The sequence below is a fragment of the Phyllobates terribilis genome, unplaced genomic scaffold (assembly GCF_046119375.1).
Source record: "Phyllobates terribilis strain yellow unplaced genomic scaffold, ASM4611937v1 Scaffold_7__3_contigs__length_470593459, whole genome shotgun sequence".
NCBI lineage: Eukaryota > Metazoa > Chordata > Amphibia > Anura > Dendrobatidae > Phyllobates > Phyllobates terribilis.
Window position 1 is genome coordinate 89,321,935 of NW_027362767.1, and position 23,724 is coordinate 89,345,658.

General features: G+C 43.8%; 1 protein-coding gene across 5 annotated transcripts in view; it reads left to right on the plus strand.

Moving 5' to 3' along the window:
- Positions 1-23,724, plus strand: part of RALGAPA1 (Ral GTPase activating protein catalytic subunit alpha 1) — a 243,755-nt gene that overhangs the window by 90,947 nt on the left and 129,084 nt on the right. For all 5 annotated transcript variants that reach the window (XM_073638956.1, XM_073638952.1, XM_073638954.1 and 2 more), the window contains 5 exons: positions 5,479-5,600; positions 5,688-5,910; positions 5,990-6,163; positions 15,765-15,902; positions 19,860-20,053. In XM_073638956.1, the coding sequence (XP_073495057.1) occupies positions 5,479-5,600; positions 5,688-5,910; positions 5,990-6,163; positions 15,765-15,902; positions 19,860-20,053 (851 nt within the window). The remainder of the gene's footprint in view (positions 1-5,478; positions 5,601-5,687; positions 5,911-5,989; positions 6,164-15,764; positions 15,903-19,859; positions 20,054-23,724) is intronic.

Genomic DNA, 23,724 nt, shown 5'->3' on the forward strand with positions numbered 1-23,724 from the left:
TTTTTACCCCACTCTTTCTGTCAAAGAAAATAATAATAAAAAAAAAAAGTTAATCAATAATTAACGATTCTATTAAAAACAATTTTGGATGAAAATAGGCTCATGAGCTACTACATAGCCTGAAAAATAAGAAACCTATGTCTCTTGTAGTAGTATAAAATAATAAAACTAATCATAATTTTTATCGACCTAATTGTACTGTGCCGACCCTTGGAACAAACACTGAAACTTGTCAATTTAAAACGCAAAAAAATCAATTGATTTGGCTGAATTGCTCTTTTTTTCTTTTCTCCAAGCTTCCCAAAAGGGTAACAAAAGTGATATGAATAAGTTACTTGTATTCAAAAATGTTGCCATTGAAAAGTACAATATAACCTACAAATCAACCCCATACTGCTACTTAGACAAAAAGCAAAAATAATCTGCCAAAATATATCACAAGGCTTCAACCCCATTCAGTACTAAAGTCTCTGCTTTCCATCTCTCAATGGATACCTTCATTTTTTTTATTTTATTTTATTTTTTTTTAAGTCTAGTGGTCATTTGATGAACATGTGGGTGCAGTGCAGTTATCATAGTTCTTTTCCGGTTCCTGTAGCCGTGTGCGGGTTCTCCCGTAGCCGTGTGCGGGTTCTCCCGTAGCCGTGTGCGGGTTCCTTATAGTCGTGTGCGGGATGCATTCTCTAGAAGTAAACTATGGTTTCTCTTACTGAATCAATTCCCGCAGTGATTTAAAAATTTTCATATAATTTTATTGTAAAAGTTTTATATATTTTTATATATATTAGAATATATATTTTTTTTTTGCTGGAGCCTTTATACCCCTAAATTAGCTCCTTTTTTTAGCACCAATCAATGTAATCATTGGCTGAGAGAAGTTTAAAAATTCTCTCTTAATTAATATTGAACTTGAATGGTGATACGTGAACAGGTATCGAGGTTGCACTAAGAGGCTTGTTCCATCTCAGGTGACTGTGTTATACCAGGATATGTCATCACATTTCAGAAAGCTTTTGGGTATAAGCTTTGTTAGTATTACTTACCCTCCCCGGGTCCAGCGCTGAGCATCCACCGCTGCCCGCTGTTGTTTGCCTGCATACCTGACATCATGTAGACAGCACTGCAGCTAATCACAGGTATCTGAGGCTCTTCCAATGTAGACAGCACAAGCAGCTGAGCTTACTGATTGACTGCAGTGGTGTCGACATGACGTCAGTGCTGCAGAAAAACCACAAAGACTTAGGCGGCTGCCGAACGCTTGTGCTGGACCCAGGGAGGGTAAGTAATACTCTAACTAGCCCTTTAGTGATTGCGCTGGGTCCAACCTTTGGGATTTCCACCGTTCCTGAGAACAAAGGGGTCTTACATTTATTTTCCGCGTTCCCAGCCTCCTGACTGTGCAGGGAGCTGCATCTGGCCCTCTTTGTTTGAACACAGGAGGGAATGCCCCTGTGACAAGGAAAAACTGGAGACGCTGTGTTGAAGCATCACCTCTGTTCTCTCATTTGGGGGTCCCACAGGTCGGGCCCCTACTTGGTCATTCATTAAGTGATCCCTTACTAAGATGAGACCATCCCTTTAAAGTGTGACCTCTGAACACAGTTTTACATTTGTACAGTGTGTAGAGCCACTTTACATGGAACTTTGTGATCCATTACATTACTTGTCTTGTACTGATCTCCGGATATAGCCTGTGTTAGAGACTAGAGCTGCATTCACAATTCTGCAGGCTGCAGAGCTGAAATCATCTAGCTAGCATTCCTGTTGACTCTCTGCCCATGTCATTGGCGTCTTGGTAGACATCCCAATCTTTTGACAGTCTTCCACAGACGGTCTGATACATCGTCTGACAACGAGCTTGGTTCAATGCCAACAGCAGAATTGGGCATGTGGCTGGTAGCGGTAATACAGGTCATACTCAGGAGCAACAATCATAAGTAATGTTTGTACAACGTTTTATATAGATGACATCTACATATACCTGTAAAATGGCTCCAAAGTGACCGTGGCAATGACTACTTTGTTGCAGTGTGTTTGTGCTTGTGTAGTGTTTGTAATTTGTGCTTTCACATAGGGTGAATGTCAAGATTTTTTCAATGTCATGCTAATAATATAGTTTATTAATCAATGATGCCAGCGAATGTTAGGGCCCAACTGCGGCGGTAAACGACTACCAATTGGCTGCATGCAAGCCGATCGTCAGTTGTTTAATTGCCTATTTAGACTGACTAATGACCCTTCTGTATGATGGTTCTGTGCGCCAAGCATATCATGTTATCAGCAGCACATTACCTGTTTACACAGGATGACGTGCTGCCGAGTACAATGATATTTAAACCAGCTTAAAGATCATCGCACCCGTCGATTAAGATTTTTGTGTAGTTGGAAGCCTAGGAACGCTCATTCCCCGAACATCAGCCCATCTAAATGGGTCTTCACAGTTAGGCTAGGGCTACACAGCAACATTTGTCACATGACAGCAATTCTCAGAAAAGTCATAAACATCTGTGTGCCTTGCTGTTGCTCAACTATTTTTTTGCTGTAAGATTAAACAGCCAAGTTGTGACAACTCACATGACGTTTGCAACATGCATCGAAGCCTATGGCAAGTGACAGAAAATCGGTCCTCTCTATGCCAATATTACTGGGTGATTAATTGGTCATTATGTACTAAATATAGGCTAAAAATAAGGTGCCCGGACCTTGTCATTTAATAACCTCTCCAGAATTGGACATGCTCCTACATCACACGTGCCATATTATGTGTCTGTAAATCACATTACCATACAGCAGTGCCATTCGCTTTGACTCTGCCATTAATCCAGTTACTAATACTAAGGGTTGTCCTCTCCTGGTAATACAGCCTAATCATTTATATTATTCATGCTCTCTGCTTGCTTTGATTGGAAACCTCCATGATTTTATTCGGAGACCGGCTGCAGATCTGACATGGCCACAATTTGTTTCCGAACTTGACTCTAGAAATCCCCCCCTTGTGATTTTAAAGAGCAAGTCACCTATCACCTAAACATAGGACAAGTGATAAATATCCAATCCTTGGGAGTCAGACCACTGGGACCACCACAAAAAAAGAGTCCATACTGCAAAGCTTGGTTTGCGCAAGAGTCTCCTGACATGACCACAGTAGCCCCATAGGCACATGATGCTTAACTGCGGCTTTTGCTGTTTCCAGAACTTCTGAAACGGTTGCGTGCAGACTTTGCAGCATTAAGTATGATGAGTAGTCTGTCTTCGTTACCTTTTCACTGATGTCACGTTGCCATCCTCACCCTTGTCACTACCACATGTTGCAAGTATGGCAGCGGCGTGCCATGTAACACGGCTGGCACCAGTGTCTTGTGAGCATTGGCTTTGTGTGTGTCTGTGGGAATGCTGGTATCTGGGAGAAGAATAGTCTGGTTTATTGTGGATAGATCACAGTCTAGAAATCATTTGGGCCGGCCTCACACAGCCTTACTAAGCCCGGCTCATTTTTTATGAAAATGTTCCCGTGTGCTCTCTACTAGGCTCAAAGATCGAATGTCTGCCCGGTGTATGAGCCAAAGGAAGATCTGTGACCGAAAAGTATGAAGGTGGTTTTTTATATTTTATATTGTCAGGAAGAACTATCGCCCTGAGCCCTCCACCAGGTTCTCATCTCCAACACTGCGCTAATCGCAGCCCCCTGCATGGAGGTCCTGATCCTGTGCCTAAGGGTGGCAGAGGCACACAGGGCCAGAGAGATGACAATGACTGCACATATCACGGATGGCACAATTAGAATAGCAGATCAGTGGGAAAAATCCACAATTTATTTCATTTTATTTAGAAACTGCAAAAAAAACCTCCACATTATAATAACCAATTAATAGCTAATAATGTATAGCACCTGAAGCTCTGGTGTCCGCTACACAACGGCCAGCACCGGTGGGCCGCACTGACCTACAATTGGCTCCGCCGGCTTTATGGGAATAGTAGAGTAACCATTTTATTTCCATTGCTGCTGCATTTAGAGAACTGGAAAAAAACATGAAAAGATGTGGGTTCACAGTTGTGGGGTTCTTGGGTTTGTTTGTTTTTTATTCTCGCTCACCTTTTTCTCTTTTTCAGTTTCTATCATTCTCTTCTTTTCTTTTTTTTTTTACAATGATTCTTTTGCCCTCTTTCTCTCTCACTTCCTTTCCATTTCTCTTTTTCTCTCTAGCCCTTTCATTCTCACACTTTTTTTCTCTTTTTATTTATACTCTTTTCTTTTTCTTACTCCCTTACTTCCTGGAACACTTCTCTCACGGTCTTCCTCTAAATTGCTATCTTTATTTCTTATTCTCTTTCATTCTCCCTCTTTCTCTTTTTTTTTTTTTTTCAATTTTCTTCCATTCCTTCTCTTTCTCTATATTTCTTTTTTCTATTATATGCGTCTTTCTTTCTTTCTTTCTTCTTATTTTCTTTCTTTACTTTTTCGTTCCTTTCTTTCCTTTTTCTTTCCTTTCTTTCCTTTTTTGTTTCTTAACCTTTTTCTTTCTCTTTCTTTCCTTTTTCTTTCCTTTTTCTTTCCTTTGTTTCTTTTCTTTCTTTCCTTTCCTTTTTTTTCTTTCCTTTTTTTTCTTTCCTTTTTTTTCTTTCCTTTTTTTTCTTTCCTTTTTTTTCTTTCCTTTTTTTTCTTTCCTTTTTTTTTCTTTCCTTTTTTTTCTTTCCTTTTTTTTCTTTCCTTTTTCTTTTCTTCACGGTCTTTTCTTGTTATTTTTTTCTTTTGCTATCTCTTTATCTCTGTCTCTCTTTCCATATTATTGTTGATATTCTGTGTCTTCAGTAGTCTTGTAATGTATATGGACACAAGGTGAGCTTCCTGTCAGACAGAGGACATGGTCCATGTGATTGCTTTCCCACAACCCTTGTTGGAGTGAGGATGAGGTCCTTCTTTGATCAGTGAAGCCTCCAGCCGCTGTTCTTATCGGTTTGGCCATACTTGTCTCCTGACCTCTGGACTCGTGAAGTTGATTCAACCAGTGCAGTAGCTTGCTCCAACAAGAATGACCTCCAGAAATGTCTGACGAGCTATATGGTTTTCTTCTTAGAACTGGTGTGTAACCATATAATTTTGGGTTGTTCTCATTTGTAAAGCAGCTTGGACATCCAGGAAAAGCTGAGCCCACCGGGCCGACGTTTCTTTTATTTGAAGTGGTCCTTTCCGCCTCCTGTAACCTGCGGCTCTGCTTCTAGGAATGACCTTGCTTTTAGAATTCCACCCAGATTCCACTAACCGCTTCCTGCTGAAACCGGCAAAGCATTTCAGAAATGACTAATCCCAAAACACTATCGGCTCTGCCACGTAGCGAACCCCCCTCCTTAATCGCATGCCGCACCCCTAACCAGCCTATTTCCCTTCCTGCCCCTATACATTCTTGCTTGTTTTTGCCCTAGGACTGAGCGTAATGCTCAAAATCCATGATTTCTTTCTTTTTATTGTTTACCTTGTAGCCGCCAAAGAAGACTTAGCTCCGCAGATAAGTTCCCTGAGCAGTGAGATCAACTCGAGCTCCAATATCCCAGATCTAATGGACGAGTTCATTGCTGAAAGGCTGAGGTCTGGCGCAGTTCCAGTAAGAGTCAAATACGGTTTCTCATCAGTATAATGCATCTCATTTCAGCAATTATCTAGTTACTCTTTTCTTTTTATTGTTTTCCAGAATTTGACAAGGAGAGGTAGCAGTCCCGGCAGCCTCGAGGTTCCTAAAGATTTGCCTGACCCACTAAATAAACATAGCCAAATGCGTCCGGCCGACGATCCAGGGGTCCCATCCGAGTGGACCTCCCCGGCGAGTGCTGCCAGCAGCGATCTCCTGAGCTCAGACAGCCACTCCGACTCTTTCAATGCCTTTCAGTACGACGGGAGAAAATTTGAAGGAGAAGGTAGATCAAAAAGAAAAGCTGTGTAATAAAGGCGATTACAAGGACCAGTCCCAGATCATGGCTTTTCCATGTCTTTTAGCCGGATTCCCATTTGGCAGTGATTCGGCAGTTCCCACCACAGAGACAGATGCTGTGTCTGTACAGCTGAGTACAGACGAACCAGAGGTTGTAAGCCTGACGACGCTCCATATCGACTCCGAAACCAGCAGTCTTAACCAGCAGGCCCTGTGTGCAGACGTGCTGGCCACCGCAGGTATTCCCACCGTGCCGCGAGAAGTCATTCTCAGCTTTCTATCACTCATTGCACATTTTTTGGATTTCCATATTACTATATTTTTCGGACTATAAGACGCACCTTACCATAAGACATCCCAGGTTTGCACAGCACAAAATAGGTAAAATGTTTTTCCTACTAATTAAAACTTCCCTGGTGGTGTGAAATTTAGGGGTCATTATCACTAATTCTAATGTACTAGGACAGAATAGGGAGATAATAAATTTATTGTTAGTGTGTATTAGGCACACAGCTCTGCTACATATGCACATATAGACACACAGCTCTGCTACATACAGTACAGACCAAAAGTTTGGACACACCTCATTTAAAGATTTTTTCTGTATTTTCATGACTATGAAAATTGTACATTCACACTGAAAGCATCAAAACTATGAATTAACACATGTGGAATTATATACTTAACAAAAAAGTGTGAAACAACTGAAAATATGTCTTATATTCTAGGTTCTTCAAAGTAGCCACCTTTTGCTTTGATGACTGCTTTGCACACTCTTGGCATTCTCTTGATGAGCTTCAAGAGGTAGTCACCGGAAATGGTCTTCCAACAATCTTGAAGGAGTTCCCAGAGATGCTTAGCGCTTGTTGGTGCTATGATCTGCAACAAGAACTAAGGAAAGATAGGGGAAAGCTGTCCCTACAGTAAGACTAAGCTGAATCCCTACGATGTAGCGGGCTGCCTGTTCCTAGTGAACAGACCCGCCTTCGTCCTCGACTAGTCTGAACGAAGACCTATAGAATTAAGGGAGGGGTCCCTAAAAGAACTAAGGACTGGAACAAAAATGGGACACCTCCTAAACAGAAATTGTTGTGGAACACAAAAGACAAACTGACAAAAAGTACTAGAGGTCCAAGAGGACCAAGCAAACTGACAGAGAAAGGCACCGAAGCACCAGGCTAGCAAAACAGTAAAACAACACTGAAGTCCAGCACAGCCAGAAGGGTGGAGCTGGAATATATAGGCAGATGGTCACGTGACCGCAAAACACAAAATAGAAAAAACTAACAGTAGGTTTCTTACAGTACCCCCTCTTTTATGAGGATCCTCCGGATCCTCCAGGCCCAGGCCTATCCGGAAACCTCCTGTGGAAAGCATTAACAAGCCTAGGAGCAGAGACATCATCCGTCCTTACTCAGGAGTTGTCTTCGGGACCGAAACCCTTCCAGGAGACAAGATACTGTAATCTCCCTCTATGCCATCTCGAATTCAAGATACAAGAAATTTCATATTCGCCGTCTTCCACCACAGGAGGAACTGAGACAGTGGCATCCCTATCTGACACATCAGCCTTTTTCAACAAGGAAACATGAAACACAGGATTAATCTTACAGGAAGTAGGGACATCCAGCCTAACAGCAGACGGGTTAACAACCTGAAACACTATAAATGGACCCACAAACTTAGGACCCAGTTTTCTGGAGGGAATCCTCAACCGCAGGTTCTTCGAGGAAAACCAAACCATGTCACCCACAGCAATCAAAACCTCCTTACGTTTCCTGTCAAAATACTTCTTGGACTTCTTGTTAGCCTCTTGCAGGTTACAATGTACATTAGTCCAAACTCTCTCCAAATCACCGGAAAAATTCTCCTCCTCCGGCACCGCCGACCCTAATTTGGAGAACGAACCAAAAGACCGATGTCTCCCAGTACAACAAAAAAAAGGAGAACACCCAGCAGAGGAGGATGTATGATTGTTAAGAGCAAATTCTGCGAGATAAAGCATCGGCTTTAACATTCTTAGTACCAGGGATATAGGTAACAGAAAAATGAAACCGAAAAAAAAAAAAGTGCCCACCTAGCTTGTCGGGCATTCAAGCGCTTGGCAGCATCCAGATAGATCAAATTCTTATGATCTGTGAAAACCTGAATAGGAAATCTAGCGCCTTCCAAAAAATGACGCCAATGTTCAAACGCGAGTTTAATAGCCAGCAATTCCCAATTTCCAACATCATAGTTCAGTTTCCAAAAAGAAGACACAAGGATGTACTCCATCCCTGTTCTCCTGAGACAAAACTGCTCCGACCCCTACCGATGAAGCATCGACCTCGACCAAAAAAGGCTTGGTCTCATCAGGCTGCATAAGGATAGGGGCAGAACTGAACGTCTCTTTGAGATACTCAAACGCTTCAATGGCCTCAGTAGTCCACTGGGCCGTATTCGCACCTTTCCTGGTGAGATCGGTCAGAGGTTTAACAATTATAGAAAAATTCTTAATGAATTTCCTGTAATAATTGTCAAAACCCAAAAATCTCTGTATAGATTTCAAACCAATAGGCCTAGGCCATTCCTGCACAGCCTGAACCTTCACCGGGTCCATCTCAAAGCCCTCGCTGGAGACCATGTAGCCCAAAAAACTAATTTTCTGCACAGCGAACTCGCATTTCTCCAGCTTAGCAAAGATTGAATTATCACTCAATAACTGCAAAACTTCACGTACACTCTGCCAATGGGACTCTAGATCTGGTGAATAAATCAAAATTTCATCCAAATACACAACTACATTCTTACCAATCAGAGGTCTCAGGATGTCATTAATAAGGTTCTGAAAAAACGCGGGTGCATTGGTAAGACCAAAAGGCATCACCAGATTCTCAAAATGACCTACCGGAGTGTTAAAAGCAGTTTTCCATTCATCACCCTCCTTCACACGTAACAAATTGTATGCCCCCCGGGGATCAACTTTGGAGAACCACTTGGCTCCCACTAACTGGTTAAACAAGTCAGGAATTAACGGTAATGGGTGGGAATTGCATACGGTAATCTTATTAATTTCACGAAAATCCAGACATGGACGTAAACTGCCGTCCTTTTTTTTAACAAAGAATCCAACTGCTACAGGCGACTTAGAAGGTCTAATGTGACCAGCAGCCAGGCTAGTCTGTATGTATTCCTCCAAGGCCTTTCTTTCAGGGATAGTCAGATTAAACAAGCGACTTTTGGGAAGAGTAGCACCCGGAACAAACTCAATGGCGCAATCATAATCCCTATGAGGAGGTAAAACTTGCAACTCCTCCTCCGAAAAAACCCTCCAAAAATCTTGAATAGGTACAGGTAATTCCCCTTTTTCCACAGCCGCAATGCGACCATTACTACATTTATCATAGCACTTCGGACTCCAAGACTTAATCACATTAGTAGACCAGTGCAATAAAGGATTGTGCAGTTTTAACCAAGGCAATCCTAGAACAACTGGAGAGGGTAAATTATTCAAAACAACAAAGTCCAAAATTTCTTGGTGAACTCCATTGATAGTGAGAGGCAATGCAGCAGTCTTGTGAGTAATACATTTCAAAGGAGTGTTATCAATTGCAACCACAGAAATAAATGATGACAAAGGTTTGGATTTCAATTTAAGGTTTTCCAAAAACCCTTTATCAATCACATTAAGTGTTAAACCACAATCCACAAATACCTGAAATTCAATCAAATCTCCCTGCAGGGTAGTACTCCCAGAAAGAAACACTCCTGCAGAGCATAAACAAGCTATACGGGCGTAACTGACCTTTTTTTTTTCTTTACTTAAACGACGCTCACAATACTTAATCAAATGGTCAGCTTTACCACAATAAAGACACAAACCTTCGACGAATCTCCGGTCTCTTTCCTGATAGCGGAGTGACATCCCCCCAACCTCCATCGGTTCCCCACCGTCAGAGCAGATTTTCTGGGGTCTAGGACCTGACATTACAGGAGTCTTTACCTCATTGAGCCTGCACCTCAGTTTCCTGTCTATACAAACAGCTAACTGCATAGCTTCCTGTAGAGTCTCAGGTGCAGGGAATGCAATTAGCAAATCCTTAACCTTTTCACTCAGACCAGCAAGAAATAAACATCTCAGCGCCGAATCATTCCACTTAACTTCTGAAGCCCATCTCCTGAAGTGTGTGCAATAATTTTCAACATCATCAGACCCCTGATTCAAACGTCTAAGTTCTGATTCAGCAGATGAGATTCGATCAGGATCGTCATATAATAGCCCCATAGCAGAAAAAAATTCTTCAACAGAACTTAAACATGGATCATTAAGCTGGAGAGAAAAGGCCCAACCCTGTGGTTCTTTGCGCAAAAGTGACATAATAAAACCAATACGCTGTGATTCATTCCCAGAGGATCTTGGTCTCAAACGAAAATATAACAAACAAGCATTTTTAAAGGAAAAAAAATCTTGCTGTTTACCATAAAAAACATCAGGCAGTCTTACCTTCGGTTCCACAAAATGCGCTCCAGAACAGCTACTCACGTGTTGCTGAAGCTCGGCCACCTCCAGAGACAATCCCTGCAGGCATTGAGCCCAATCCTGGACGGAAACCATACTGATCCCCGAATTTCTTTCCTTTTAGTTTTTTTGGGCTGGACTTACTGTTATGATCTGCAACAAGAACTAAGGAAATATAGGGGAAAGCTGTCCCTACAGTAAGACTAAGCTGAATCCCTACGATGTAGCGGGCTGCCTGTTCTTAGTGAACAGACACGCTTTCGTCCTCGGCTAGTCTGAACGAAAACCTATAGAATTAAGGGAGGGGTCCCTAAAAGAACTAAGGACTGGAACAAAAATGGGACACCTCCTAACAGAAGTTGTTGTAGAACACAAAAGACAAACTGACAAAAAGTACTAGAGGTCCAAGAGGACCAAGCGAACTGACAGAGAAAGGCACCGAAGCACCAGGATAGAGAAACAGTCAAACACTGAAGTCCAGCACAGCCAGAAGGGCGGAGCTGGAATATATAGGCAGATGGTCACATGACCACAAAATAGAAAAAACTAACAGGAGGGTTCTAACAGTTGGCCCTTTTGCCTTCACTCTGCGGTCCAGCTCACCCCAAACCATCTCGATTGGGTTCAGGTCTGGTGACTGTAGAGGCCAGGTCATCTGGCATAGCACCCCATCACTCTCCCTCTTGGTCAAATAGCCCTTACACAGCCTGGAGGTGTGTTTGGGGTCATTGTCCTGTTGAAAAATAAATGATGGTCCAACTAAACGCAAACCGGATGGAATAGCATGCTGCTGCAAGATGCTGTGGTAGCCATGCTGGTTCAGTATGCCTTCAATTTTGAATAAATCCCCAACAGTGTCACCAGCAAAGCACCCCCACACCATCACACCTCCTCCTCTATGCTTCACGGTGGGAACCAGGCATGTAGAGTCCATCCGTTCACTTTTTCTGCGTCGCACAAAGACACGGTGGTTGGAACCAAAGATCTCAAATTTGGACTCATCAGACCAAAGCACAGATTTCCACTGGTCTAATGTCCATTCCTTGTGTTCTTTAGCCCAAACAAGTCTCTTCTGCTTGTTGCCTGTCCTTAGAAGTGGTTTCCTAGCAGCTATTTTACCATGAAGGCCTGCTGCACAAAGTCTCCTCTTAACAGATGTTGAAGAGATGTGTCTGCTGCTAGAACTCTGTGTGGCATTGACCTGGTCTCTAATCTGAGCTGCTGTTAACCTGCGATTTCTGAGGCTGGTGACTCTGATAAACTTATCCTCAGAAGCAGAGGTGACTCTTGGTCTTCCTTTCCTGGGGCGGTCCTCATGTGAGCCAGTTTCTTTGTAGCGCTTGATGGTTTTTGCAACTGCACTTGGGGACGCTTTCAAAGTTTTCCCAATTTTTCGCACTGACTGACCTGCATTTCTTAAAGTAATTGTGGCCACTCGTTTTTCTTTACTTAGCTGATTTTTTTCTTGCCATAATACAAATTCTAAAAGTCTATTCAGTAGGACTATCAGCTGTGTATCCACCTGACTTCTGCACAACACAACTGATGGTCCCAACCCCATTTATAAGGCAAGAAATCCCACTTATTAAACCTGACAGGGCACACCTGTGAAGTGAAAACCATTTCTGGTGACTACCTCTTGAAGCTCATCAAGAGAATGCCAAGAGTGTGCAAAGCAGTCATCAAAGGAAAAGGTGGCTACTTTGAAGAACCTAGAATATAAGACATATTTTCAGTTGTTTCACGCTTTTTTGTTAAGTATATAATTCCACATGTGTTCATTCATAGTTTTGTTGCCTTCAGTGTGAATGTACAATTTTCATAGTCATGAAAATACAGAAATTTCTTTAAATGAGGTGTGTCCAAACTTTTGGTCTGTACTGTATGCACATATAGACACACAGCTCTGCTACATATGCACATATAGACACACAGCTCTGCTACATATGCACATATAGACACACAGCTCTGCTACATATGCACATATAGACTCACAGCTCTGCTACATACAGTGGGGGGGGAGTATTTAGTCAACCACCAATTGTGCAAGTTCTCCCACTTAAAAAGATGCGAGAGGCCTGTAATTGACATCATAGGTAGACCTCAACTATGAGAGACAAAATGAGAAAACAAATCCTGAAAATTACATTGTCTGATTTGGAAAGAATTTTTTTTTACATTTTGGTGGAAAATAAGTATTTGGTCAATTAGAAACAAGCAAGATTTCTGTCTCTCACAGACCTGTAACTTCTTCTTTAAGAGGCTCCTCTGTCCTCCACTCATTACCTGTACTACTGGCACCTGTTTGAACTTGTTATCAGTATAAAAGACGCCTGTCCGCAACCTCAAACAGTCACAATCCAAACTCCACTATGGTGAAAACCAAAGAGCTGTCAAAGGACACCAGAAACAAAATTGTAGCCCTGCACCAGGCTGGGAAGACTGAATCTGCAATAGGCAAGCTGCTTAGTGTGAAGAAATCAACTGTGGGTGCAATAATTAGAAAATGGAAGACATACAAGACCACTGATAATGTCCCTTGATCTGGAGCTCCACACAAGATCTCACCCTGTGGGGTCAAAATGATCTCAAGAATGGTAAGAAGAAATCACAGCACCTCTTGGGGGGACCTAGTGAATGACCTGCTATGAGCTGGAACCAACGTTACACAGGCTACCATAAGTAACACACTACTCCGCCAGGGACTCAGATCCTGCAGTGCCAGACGTGTCCCCCTGCTTAAGCCATTACATGTCTGGGCCCGTCTGAAGTTTGCTAGAGAGCATTTGGATGATCCAGAAGAGTTTTGGGAGAATGTCATATGGTCAGATGAAACAAAAGTAGAACTGTTTGGTAGAATCACAACTCTGTGTGTTTGAAGGAGAAAGAATGCTGAGCATCAAAAGAATACCATACCTACTGTGAAGCATGGGGGTGGCAACATCATGCTTTGGGGCCGTTTCCCTGCCAAGGGACTGGTATGACTGATCCGTGTACATGAAAGAATGAATGGGGCCATATACTGTGAGATTTTGAGTGCAAACCTCCTTCCATCAGTCAAGGGCATTGAACATGAAACGTGGCTGGGTCTTTCAGCATGACAATGATCCCAAGCACACCACCAGGGCAACGAAGGAGTGGCTTCGTAAGAAGCATTTCAAGGTCCTGGAGTGGCCTAGTCAGTCTCTAGATCTAAACCCTATAGAAAACCTTTGGAGGGAGTTAAGTCCATGTTGCCCAGCGACAGCCCCAAAACATCACTGCTCTAGAGGAGATCTGCATGGAGGAATGGGCCAACATACCAGCAACAGTGTGTGCCAACATTGTGAAGATTTACACGTTTGACCTCTGTCATTGCCAACAAATGATATATAACAAAGTATTGAAGTGAACTTTTGTAATTTACCAAAAATTGAAAAAAATTTCTTTCCAAATCAGACAATGTGATTTTCAGGATTTGTTTTCTCATTTTGTCTCTCATAGTTGAGGTCGACCTATGATGTCAATTACAGGCCGCTCTCATCTTTTTAAGTGGGAGAACTTGCACAATTGGTGGTTGACTAAATACTTTTTTTCCCCACTGTATACATATATAGACACACACAGCTCTGCTACATTTGTACGTATAGGCAAACATAGCTCTGCTACATAGGCACATATAGACACAGCTGTGCTACATGCACATTTATATACACACACAGTATAAATTACCATATCTTGCAGTTACTTCCAGGCATGTGACTGATCAGATGATCTGAAAGGTCCTGGAGCTAGTCGGGTGAAGGTCCTTCAGCTGTTCAGCTCGTGCAGCCTCCGGTCAGGGCCTAGTAGCTTCCCCTCCTGCTCTGCACCAATCACATAGATCTGTGTGGGACAGGAGAGAGCAGGTTTCTCAGTGATCGGATCGGGAAGCATGCGGTGTCAGCATTCTCCTCCATCACAGGAAGCTGCCCCCAGACTATAAGACACACACACTTTTTAGCAAGAGTTTTCCTTGCTAAAAAGTGCGTCTTATAGTCGAAAAATATGGTACCTTCTTTATAATGCATGAAACAAAGTATGATGAAGTTTCAGCATCTTCCACAGATGGTGTTCTTGAATGATAATAAATGTACGGTGATGGATTGGAGCATTACATAGGCTGGAGATTTTTAGTTTCATGTATATGATATCTGCCATAACGGGTGAAATATAACATTATACAGGAGCAATGCAAATGTATGACCCCTCCAAGTAATACATGGTCAGATCCACCTGAGCTATAGGTGCCCCTTTAAGAAGACAACACCTGTCCTATCTGACTCATAAAGAGGGGTTCCATACGAGGCACATAGCTGGGGTTGCCTTCTTTTGACGGCACAGTAATGGCTTGGACTCAGCTGTGTTTGTGCCATTACCAGCAGATGCCTGGTTGATTATACAAGTGATACGCCAGTCTAAAGACCCCCATACATTTTAGGCTAACATTGGCTGAACCCACCAATTGTGGCGTGCTTGGACAACAGTCTAATGTTTATCAGACATGTGTGAACGCGGCTCTATCGCAGAGTGCACAGGAATGCTCAGCAGAGCAAGTGTTACTATGTATGGGAGAGTCGGCTGAGAAACCTGCTGGCTGAATGATTGACCAAACCATTGATCGGCCGACCTCTATCTAAAGAGTATAGGGGGACTGACCAGTCAGGATCGGAGATTACGCCTATCATGGAGGTCTTACCCTTCCGATTTGAATGCGGCATATAACTGGTTAGAGAGAGGGATGCTCCTGTCATCCTATGATCCACCTGTGACTCTCCTGAAAAAATGCAATAAAAGATAACCAAAAAAAAACATATATACCCTAAAACGGCACCAGTGAGAACCACAAGCGAGGGCTGGTCTTCTACGGAGAAGACTTGTGATTTTCAGAGCTGCCATAAAAGCTGAAATGTTCTGGATCCCTGAAAGCAACTTTGTTTTTCACCCTTGACACACCCAAAAAAACTAATTATAATCTAATATTATTTCAACATAAAAATGAAAAAGAATGGCTCTTGATAAGTGAAGATAGAATATTTGCAGCAATAATAAAGGGGGTCATCAAGGACTATATATATTTTTTTTTCTATGGGCCTAAGAACTAACAGGCAGGTAGTTGCTAACTGATCTCTGCTGGCGCAGACCGCTCCTGCCGGCGATTCAGCGGCTTGTGCTGACGTCACAGCTTTGTTAGAAGGGTTGTCTAATGAACACGACCCTTTTCTATGGGTCCCATAACGGAAAGCAGATTGAAAGCTGTTATTGTTGGCAATTATATAATTTGCACCTAAACACTTATAATTTTTTTTGTAATGCTGTCTTAGGCTCTGAGAATGTGTCCCCTGCCGCGTCTGCTCACGGCTCGCGATCCCAGACGCCATCTCCTGCTGCTTTTACATCTGAACAGACAGAACTGCATGAAAAGCTTCAACATTCAGTTTTACAGACGCCGGATGATATAGGTACATTTCCAGTTCATTTACTTTCAGGATTTAGGATTGTTTTGTAATTTTATTATGTCTTAAAGGGAATCTATCTCCCAAGTTTTTACCACATAATCTGAGAGCAACATAATATAGTGGCCAAGATCCTGATTCCAGTGATGTGTGACTTATTGGGCTGCTTGCTGTAGTTTTGATACAGTGACAGTTTTATCAGCAGGAAATTATCACTAGAGGATTAGTAAACCTGCAGCCATGTAGTCCTCCATATTCATGAGCTCTGTGTAAGCCCGTCCCCTCCATTGATTGGCAGCTTTCTGCAGTGTGCACAGAAAGCTGCCAATCAGTGGTGTGGGCGGGGTTATACAGAGCTCAGCATTCAGAGCACTGCTAGATCTGCAGCAGATAAAACAGTGATTTTATAAAAACTGCAACAAGCAGCCTAGTAAGTGACACATCGCCGGAATCAGGGTCTCTCTTCCTAGATTATGCTGCTCTCAGACGAGGTAGCAAAAACCTGGTGACAGATTTCCTTTAAATTATATTAAGAATCATGATTTATTTTTCAGAATAAAATGTACAGTGGAGAGTGAAAGATTGTAGAAATCTCTAAATAAATCACAATATTAAACATTTGGCTTGGCTATGCAGTGTTATTCAGGGTTTGTTCCTGTAGGTGTCAGTGTTGCTACTGCAGTGAAGACATTTGCTGTCAGATTACAGCAGTGATCGCCAAGAAGCCACTTGTAGATCCCCTGCTCTATTTAGCTCCCTGTTACCAGAGTACCTCCCATAGCGGCGGACCACGTGACCACTAAGGGGTCCATAAGCCAGGAGGTGCGGGGGGGGTTCAGGCATTTAGATTTCAATGGTATCTGCGTTGCCCTATTTATTATAATGATGGCTGGACCATGCATGACAAATACGTTTTAGCTATTATTTCCCCCCTATTTCCTTATATATTGTAGCTGGCGAGCAGGGCCCTCACTCCTGTAACTGGTGAACTGTGTGTTACTTTGTGATGTCTTTATTGTCTGTACATGTCCCCGCATAATTGTAAAGTGCTGCAGAATTTGTTGGTGCTATATAAATAAAGTGATTATCTACTTTTATAACCCAATGATGGAGCAGGGAGCCGTCAGCTCCCTGTGCCACTATTCTGCCTGTGCGTCTGAGTCTTAACGCAGCAAGAGCGGTGATGTCCCTACATTGCACCTGCTGTGTGAACACTCACTGCACACAATGTATAAAGCAGTGCAGCATGCCAGAGGAACAGGGCGAGGTAATGTTTTTTTTGTTTATTTTATTGTCGGTCATTACTTTTTTAGGCTGTGTGCCCACTATGCGTTTTTTAAGCGTTTCCACAGCGGCAATTCCTCTGCAGAAACGCTTGGTAGAAGGTCTGCCATGTTCCCCAATGATAATCCGCATGTGCTGTGCACATGCTGCGGAAATTTCCTCTGCGGATTATCATTGTGGAAAAAATCCGCAGCACTACCAATTATTTTGCTTAATCGCGGCGATTTGGTAGCCATAGACTTGCATTGAATCGCATAATATCCGCATCACTACATGTGCACGTGCGAATATTAAGCGTTTCAATGTGCGGATGGTACTCTGGTCTGGAGAAGAGGAGACTCTCCTCCGAACCCGGATACCATAGTACCTGTAAAAAAAAAATAAATAATAATTTAAAATAAAAAAACACATTACACTCACCTTCCGATGGCCCGCGGTCTTCTATCCGGTACGTCTTGGCTCCCCAGTGGCTCGTGATGGAGTAAAAGGACCTTCCATGACGTCATTCAGTCATGTGACAGGTCACGCGACAGCTGATGTCGGCGGTCGCGTGACCTGTCACATGACTGAATGACGTCATGGAAGGTCCTTTTACACCACCACGAGACACCAAGAAGGCCGGAGAAGGAGACCGGGGCCATCGGAAGGTGAGGATAATGTTTTTTTTTTTATTATTTTTTAACATTTTTATTCTTTTTTTTTTTAACTAACTTTATCACACTATATAAAATCCATGCCGCTTGCATGGATTTCTATAGTGTGACCAAGTTGTCAAGCACTTTCCGAGTGATGCTAAAATCGCTTGGAAAGCGCTTGACAACCCACATGCGAAATCGCATGTGCAAAATGCGTGACAAACGCTTGTCCCTGGCTGAAAAAACGCATGTACAATCCGCATGTACAATCCGCATGTACAATCCGCATGTACAATCCGCATGTACAATCCGCATGCGTTTTTTTCTGCCAGGGAGATGCAGAAACGCTCAGGAAAAATCCGGAGCATTTCTGCATCGTGGGCACATAGCCTTGGGGTACTTAGGGGGCATGATTCTGTGTAGGGAACTGTGAAATAATCATACTCTGTAGGAGCCATAATATTGTCTGTAGGGGGCTGTGGGGGCCATTATACTATGTGTTTGTATGTCGGAGGGGGGCGGTGTTGGGCCATCATACTGTGTGTATGGGGGGTAGCTGTGGATCTATCATACTGTGGAAGAGGGAGGCTGTGGGGGCCAGTTTACTGGATGTGTGCGGCAGTGGGGGCTATCATACTGTATTTGGGGGACTGTGCTGGCCATCATACTGTGTGTGGGGGCCATCCTAATGTGAGAGGTGTGGTTGTGGGGGCCATATTACTGTGTGTGTGGCGGTGCAGTGGGGGCCATAACATTGGGATAGTGTGTTTGTGTGAGAAGGGGAGGGTTGTGGAGGCCATCAACCTGTGTGGGGTCCCTCATATTGTGTGTGGGAGGCTGTGAAGCCCATCGCACTATGTGTGGTTGGTTATGGTAGCCAATGTGTGTGTGTGGGGGGGGGGCATCATACGGAGTGTGGGATAGTTTGTGGGGGGCATCAAATTGCTTAGAGTGCAGCGGGGGGCATCATACTGTGTGGGGAACCTTAAGGGTGTGTTTAGTTATGGGGGCCAAAATTCTGTGTGGGGGGGCCATTATACTGGGTAGGGGATTTGTAGAGGCATCATACTTTGTTGGGTGGGGACTGTTTGAGTCTTCAGAGGCCATCATATTGTGGGGGGTGTACTGTGAGGGCATCATACTGTGGGGTTGGTCACTGTGCAGGGTGGATTCAGTGTGGTGGCTGTAATGTGTGGGCTTCCTACAATGTGGGGGAAACTTTGGTGGCTTTCTGTGGGGTCACCATACTGTGCACGTGTGGGGTCAAACTGTGTTGGAGAATTCACTGTGGAGTACCATGCCGTGTGTGGAGGCATTTTGGGGACATCATATTGTATGGAGCTATTAAAAGGTAATCATAGTGGATGACAACACAGCATACTGAAATACATGTCCATCTCTGTGTTTAAAAGTTGGGACGTATGCCCCTCTGTGACTTCGCGTATGTGTCCTGACCCCACATACTCAGCAAAATTTTTTTTTTCTTTTTGGGAGGTGTGAGTGCAATACGGACTCTTGCTATAGGGCTCCATGATTTCTATGTACGCCTCTGGCTGTTGTGCAATGATGCCAAATAATTAGACTACAGAGATTTTTATTGTAGAAGACAAAACAGTCAGCCGCTTGTGACAATCTGAGTAGAGTTAGATCAGTGGCCAATTGTAAGTATAGTTGAGGATAGGAACAGTCATGCTTCCACTAATTAAGTTTGAGTGTATCCTTGCAAATATGTTTTTACTTAAGCGTTTTCACACTGACCGTGCTCGCATCGCAGCACCCAGCCTGACCAGTATCTCTCCTGACCTGAGCTAACAGTCTCAAATATGCCTATGAACCAGTTAGCTCAGGTCAGGAGACCCGGCGGTCAGGTTGGACACTGTGATCCGAGCCAATTTTTATCATTCCAAGAAACCTTTTCAGACTATATGATGGGCAATACTATATTGTCGGCGGCATTGTGCTATACACTTTTGAATGTCGTTTTTACAGTATGTTAAGATGTACGTTTTTTGATACATGTTCTGCTATTTCCTACCTTGTACAGAGCCCTGCGAGTTTCCCCTGGAGAGCTGCAGTGTGATGGCAGGCGGGACACTAACCGGCTGGCACGCCGACGTGTCAACCGTTATGTGGCGGAGAATGCTAGGCATCCTGGGAGATGTCAATAACATAAGCAATCCTGAGATCCATGCCCAGGTGTTTGATTACTTATGTGAACTGTGGCAGAATCTGGCCAAGGTAATCCATCAGTCACCGTTGTATGAGTGAGCGATGAAAACGAGTGATCGTATCATGAAGTGTTTGAAACTTTGTGTCCATGAATATTGGCCGAATCAGTAGATTTCGAGCAAATAAAACATTTAATGTGTATGGGGCTGTCCCGATGCCTCCTCAATGGCACATGACAGGTAAGAATGGTTGGGCATGTCGGATTTTAGCAATCCTGATCCTTTTGTTTTCAGTAGAGTTAAGCAGACTCCATAGGTGTCTGGCAGCGGTTTATACCTCTTTGCCTTTTTAGATCACATATTTGTCAAGCTGGTAATTTAGAATTGTGAGTTAAATAATACACACGTGGTCAAGATTGTTGGTACCCCTCATTTAATGAAAGAAAAACCCACAATGGTCACAGAAATAACTTGAATCTGACAAAAGTAATAATAAATTAAAAATCTATGAAAATTAACAAATGAAAGTCAGACATTGCTTTTCTGCTTCCACAGAATTTTTAAAAAAAATTAAACTCATGAAATAGGCCTGGACAGAAATGATGGTACCCCTGAAAATAATGTGACAAAAGGGACATGTTAAATCAAGTTGTGTCCACTAATTAGCATCACAGGTGTCTACAATCTTGTAATCAGTCACTGTGCCTGTATATGGGGCTACAGAGACTCACTGTGCTGTTTGGTGACATGGTGTGTATCACACTCAACAGGGACCAGAGGAAGCAAAGGAAAGAGTTGTCTCAGGAGATTAGAAAGAAAATTATAGACAAGCATGTTAAAGGTAAAGGTTATAAGACCATCTCCAAGCAGCTTGATGTTCCTGTGACTACAGTTGCACATATTATTCAGAAATTCATTCGGAGTCCGGTCCCCATTCGGAGTCCGGTCCTGATCTAGAATTCAAACAGATCCTCCAAACTATGGGACATGGTGGATAGTCTGATTCTAGCTGCTAATCACACCCTTAACATAAAGTATGCTGAGACCTCTCCCTCTGAGCAGACCGTCTTCTTCAGAATGACGAAGTGCCATCCCCGGGTTTTCAACAACCGCAAAGAATTCAACAGAATCTTTACCAGGGAATGTGAGCACCCAAAAAAGCATTTTCAGAGAAGAAAACGCATGTTGGTCTTGTATCTGTTTGCTTCGGACCTGCTTCCAAAATGGGCAGAGTCTCCCTCATGAGATCCCCCTGTCTCCCGGCTCTCCACTAATACCATCCTCCCCCTTTCTGACGGAGCCTCGCTAAATGAGCCCTCCAACGGACAGACACATCGAAGCTTTCTCCCAATCAGCCTTCGAGGCCGTGGGTTTGGCTTTCTGCTCTGAGTCGGTTTCGGGCCGGCTCATGTTCCGGGACAAGTGGCCCTCAGAAGTTAACGATGCTTCGGTCTGGGACGTCGTCTCCCTCGGCTTTAAAATAGAATTTTCCACTCTCCCTCACTCTTGCTTTTTTGAGTCCCGTCCCCCAAAAATCCCTTCCCTCATTCCCGAGTTTTTCAAGGCTATCGATTTGCTCTTCAAAGCATCATCCCTGCTCCCCCATAAGATCGCTTTACGGGTTTTTATTCAAACCTGTTTGCGGTCCAAAAGAAGGATGGCTCCGTGCACCCCATCCTGGACCTCAAATTATTGAACAGACACGGCCGCCTGTGTCACTTCAGAATAGAGTCCCTTCGTTCGGTGATGGCCTCCATGAAGCCCCAGGAATTCCTATGTTCGGTGGATATTCATGATGCCTGTCTGCACATACCCATTTTTCCTCCTCACCAGAGGTTCCTCCGTTTCACAGTCCAGGAATCCTACTTTCCGTTCACAGCGCTGCTGTTTGGCCTAGCCACAGCACCCAGGGTTTTCACGAAGATAATGACGACGGTCATGACCATTCTTCAGAGTAGAGGCATTCTCCACATCCCTTATTTAGATGACATTCTCATCAAGGTCCCATCCCCCTCAGCATTTCACAAGAGTCTGCAGGTCATCTGGACACCCTCTCATCTGGGCTGGATCATCAACACCTCGAAGTCATCTGTGATCCCAGTCCAACGCATTGTTTTCCTGGAAATGCTGTTCCACACACGTGGGCAAGGGTTTTCCTGCCTGAAGAAAAGTACCGTATTTTGCGGATTATAAGACGCTCTCCAAATTTTGGGGAGGAATTCTTTTTTTTTTTTTTTTTTTCAATAAAATTGTGGTGCATCTTATAGTCCGATTTTACGGTAGCCTATCGGAAGTGAGGGTGGCTGCGGTAGAGTGGGGTCACAGGAGAGACTGGATCTCAATCTGGGCATGCTCCCCCTCCGGCGACCATTTTCCCAAAGTCCACTGCAGTGAAAAGAATAGGAAGTGTGGGAACTCCACCGACATTTTGTGAAAGGCCGGGTCCCACCTCAGCCTTCCACCGCCAGACACCCCCTCCTCCCAGCCCAGGGCCCACAGCATCGCGTCACTCCTGCAGTCGCCACAAGCTTCCTGCAGCAGCCACCCTGCCTTCTGTGACCCCGCTCCACCCCAGCCCACCCCCACATTAAGCTACATTCGGATTAGAAGACGCACCTCCATTTTCCTCCCAAATTTGGGGGTAAAACCGTGCCTCTTATAATCCGAAAAATATGATACTCTGTTCTAATAAGTGAGAATCGCTGTCTCAAAGGTTCCTCACCTGGCTCCTTCCATTTTTGCATGAGCGTACTAGGCAAGATGGTAGCTTCCATTCGCTCGATTTCACATACGCCTTCTACAGCTCTCTCTTCTTTCAAGATGGGACAAGTCAACTCACTCCCTGGATTGGCTTGTCACACTCCCTTCCCAGATCAAGAAGTCCCTGGAATGGGGGAGACGTTCTCTCTTCGTCCATCGCAGAAGATCGTTTCTGGCAATGTGTTAGAAAGTTTTAACAACGGATGCCAGTCTACTTGATTGAGAAGCAGTTTTTCAAGACTTAATACTCCATGGCCGATAGAACGATCAGAAATTGTCCCTTCTCATAAACATTCTGGAACTCAGAGCAATCTTCCTTGCTGTGCTCCACTAGCAGAACCTTTTCTCCAGCCGTCCGACAATGCCATGGCGGTGGCTTACATCAACCACCAAGGAGGAACTCGAAGTCGAGCAGTAAGGTCAGAAGTGGCACGAATTCTGTCATGGGCCGATCAGAACGTACTGGGCCGCTGACTTCCTCAGCCGAGAAGGTCTCGCCACTGATGAATTGTCCCTGAATCCGTCAGTTTTCCACAAGATTTGTCTCAGATGAGGAACTCCTGACATCGATCTGATGGCATCCAGACTGAACCACAAGGTCCCTCAGTTTGTACCCGGATCCCGTAATCCTGTAACTATCAGATTTGACGCGCTGGCAAATCCCTGTCCCAGTTCTCCCTCCCATGCCTGTTTCCTCCTCTATCGCTGTTCCCCAGGGTGGTCAAGAAGATTAAGGCGGAAGGAAGTGCCAGTCATACTCGTCGCTCTGCACTTGCCCAGAAGATCATGGTACACGGAAATAATCAACCTCCTCGCGGGACACTCCGTGGAAACTTCCGGATCTTCCATATCTTTTTCTAACAGGTCCCTCACTTCCACCAGAATTCTCAGTCGCTCAATTTAACGGCATGTCTGAGGCCACGGTTCTGAAATTTGCCAGTTTCTCCGATCACGTTATTCAGACCATGATCAGAGCAAGGA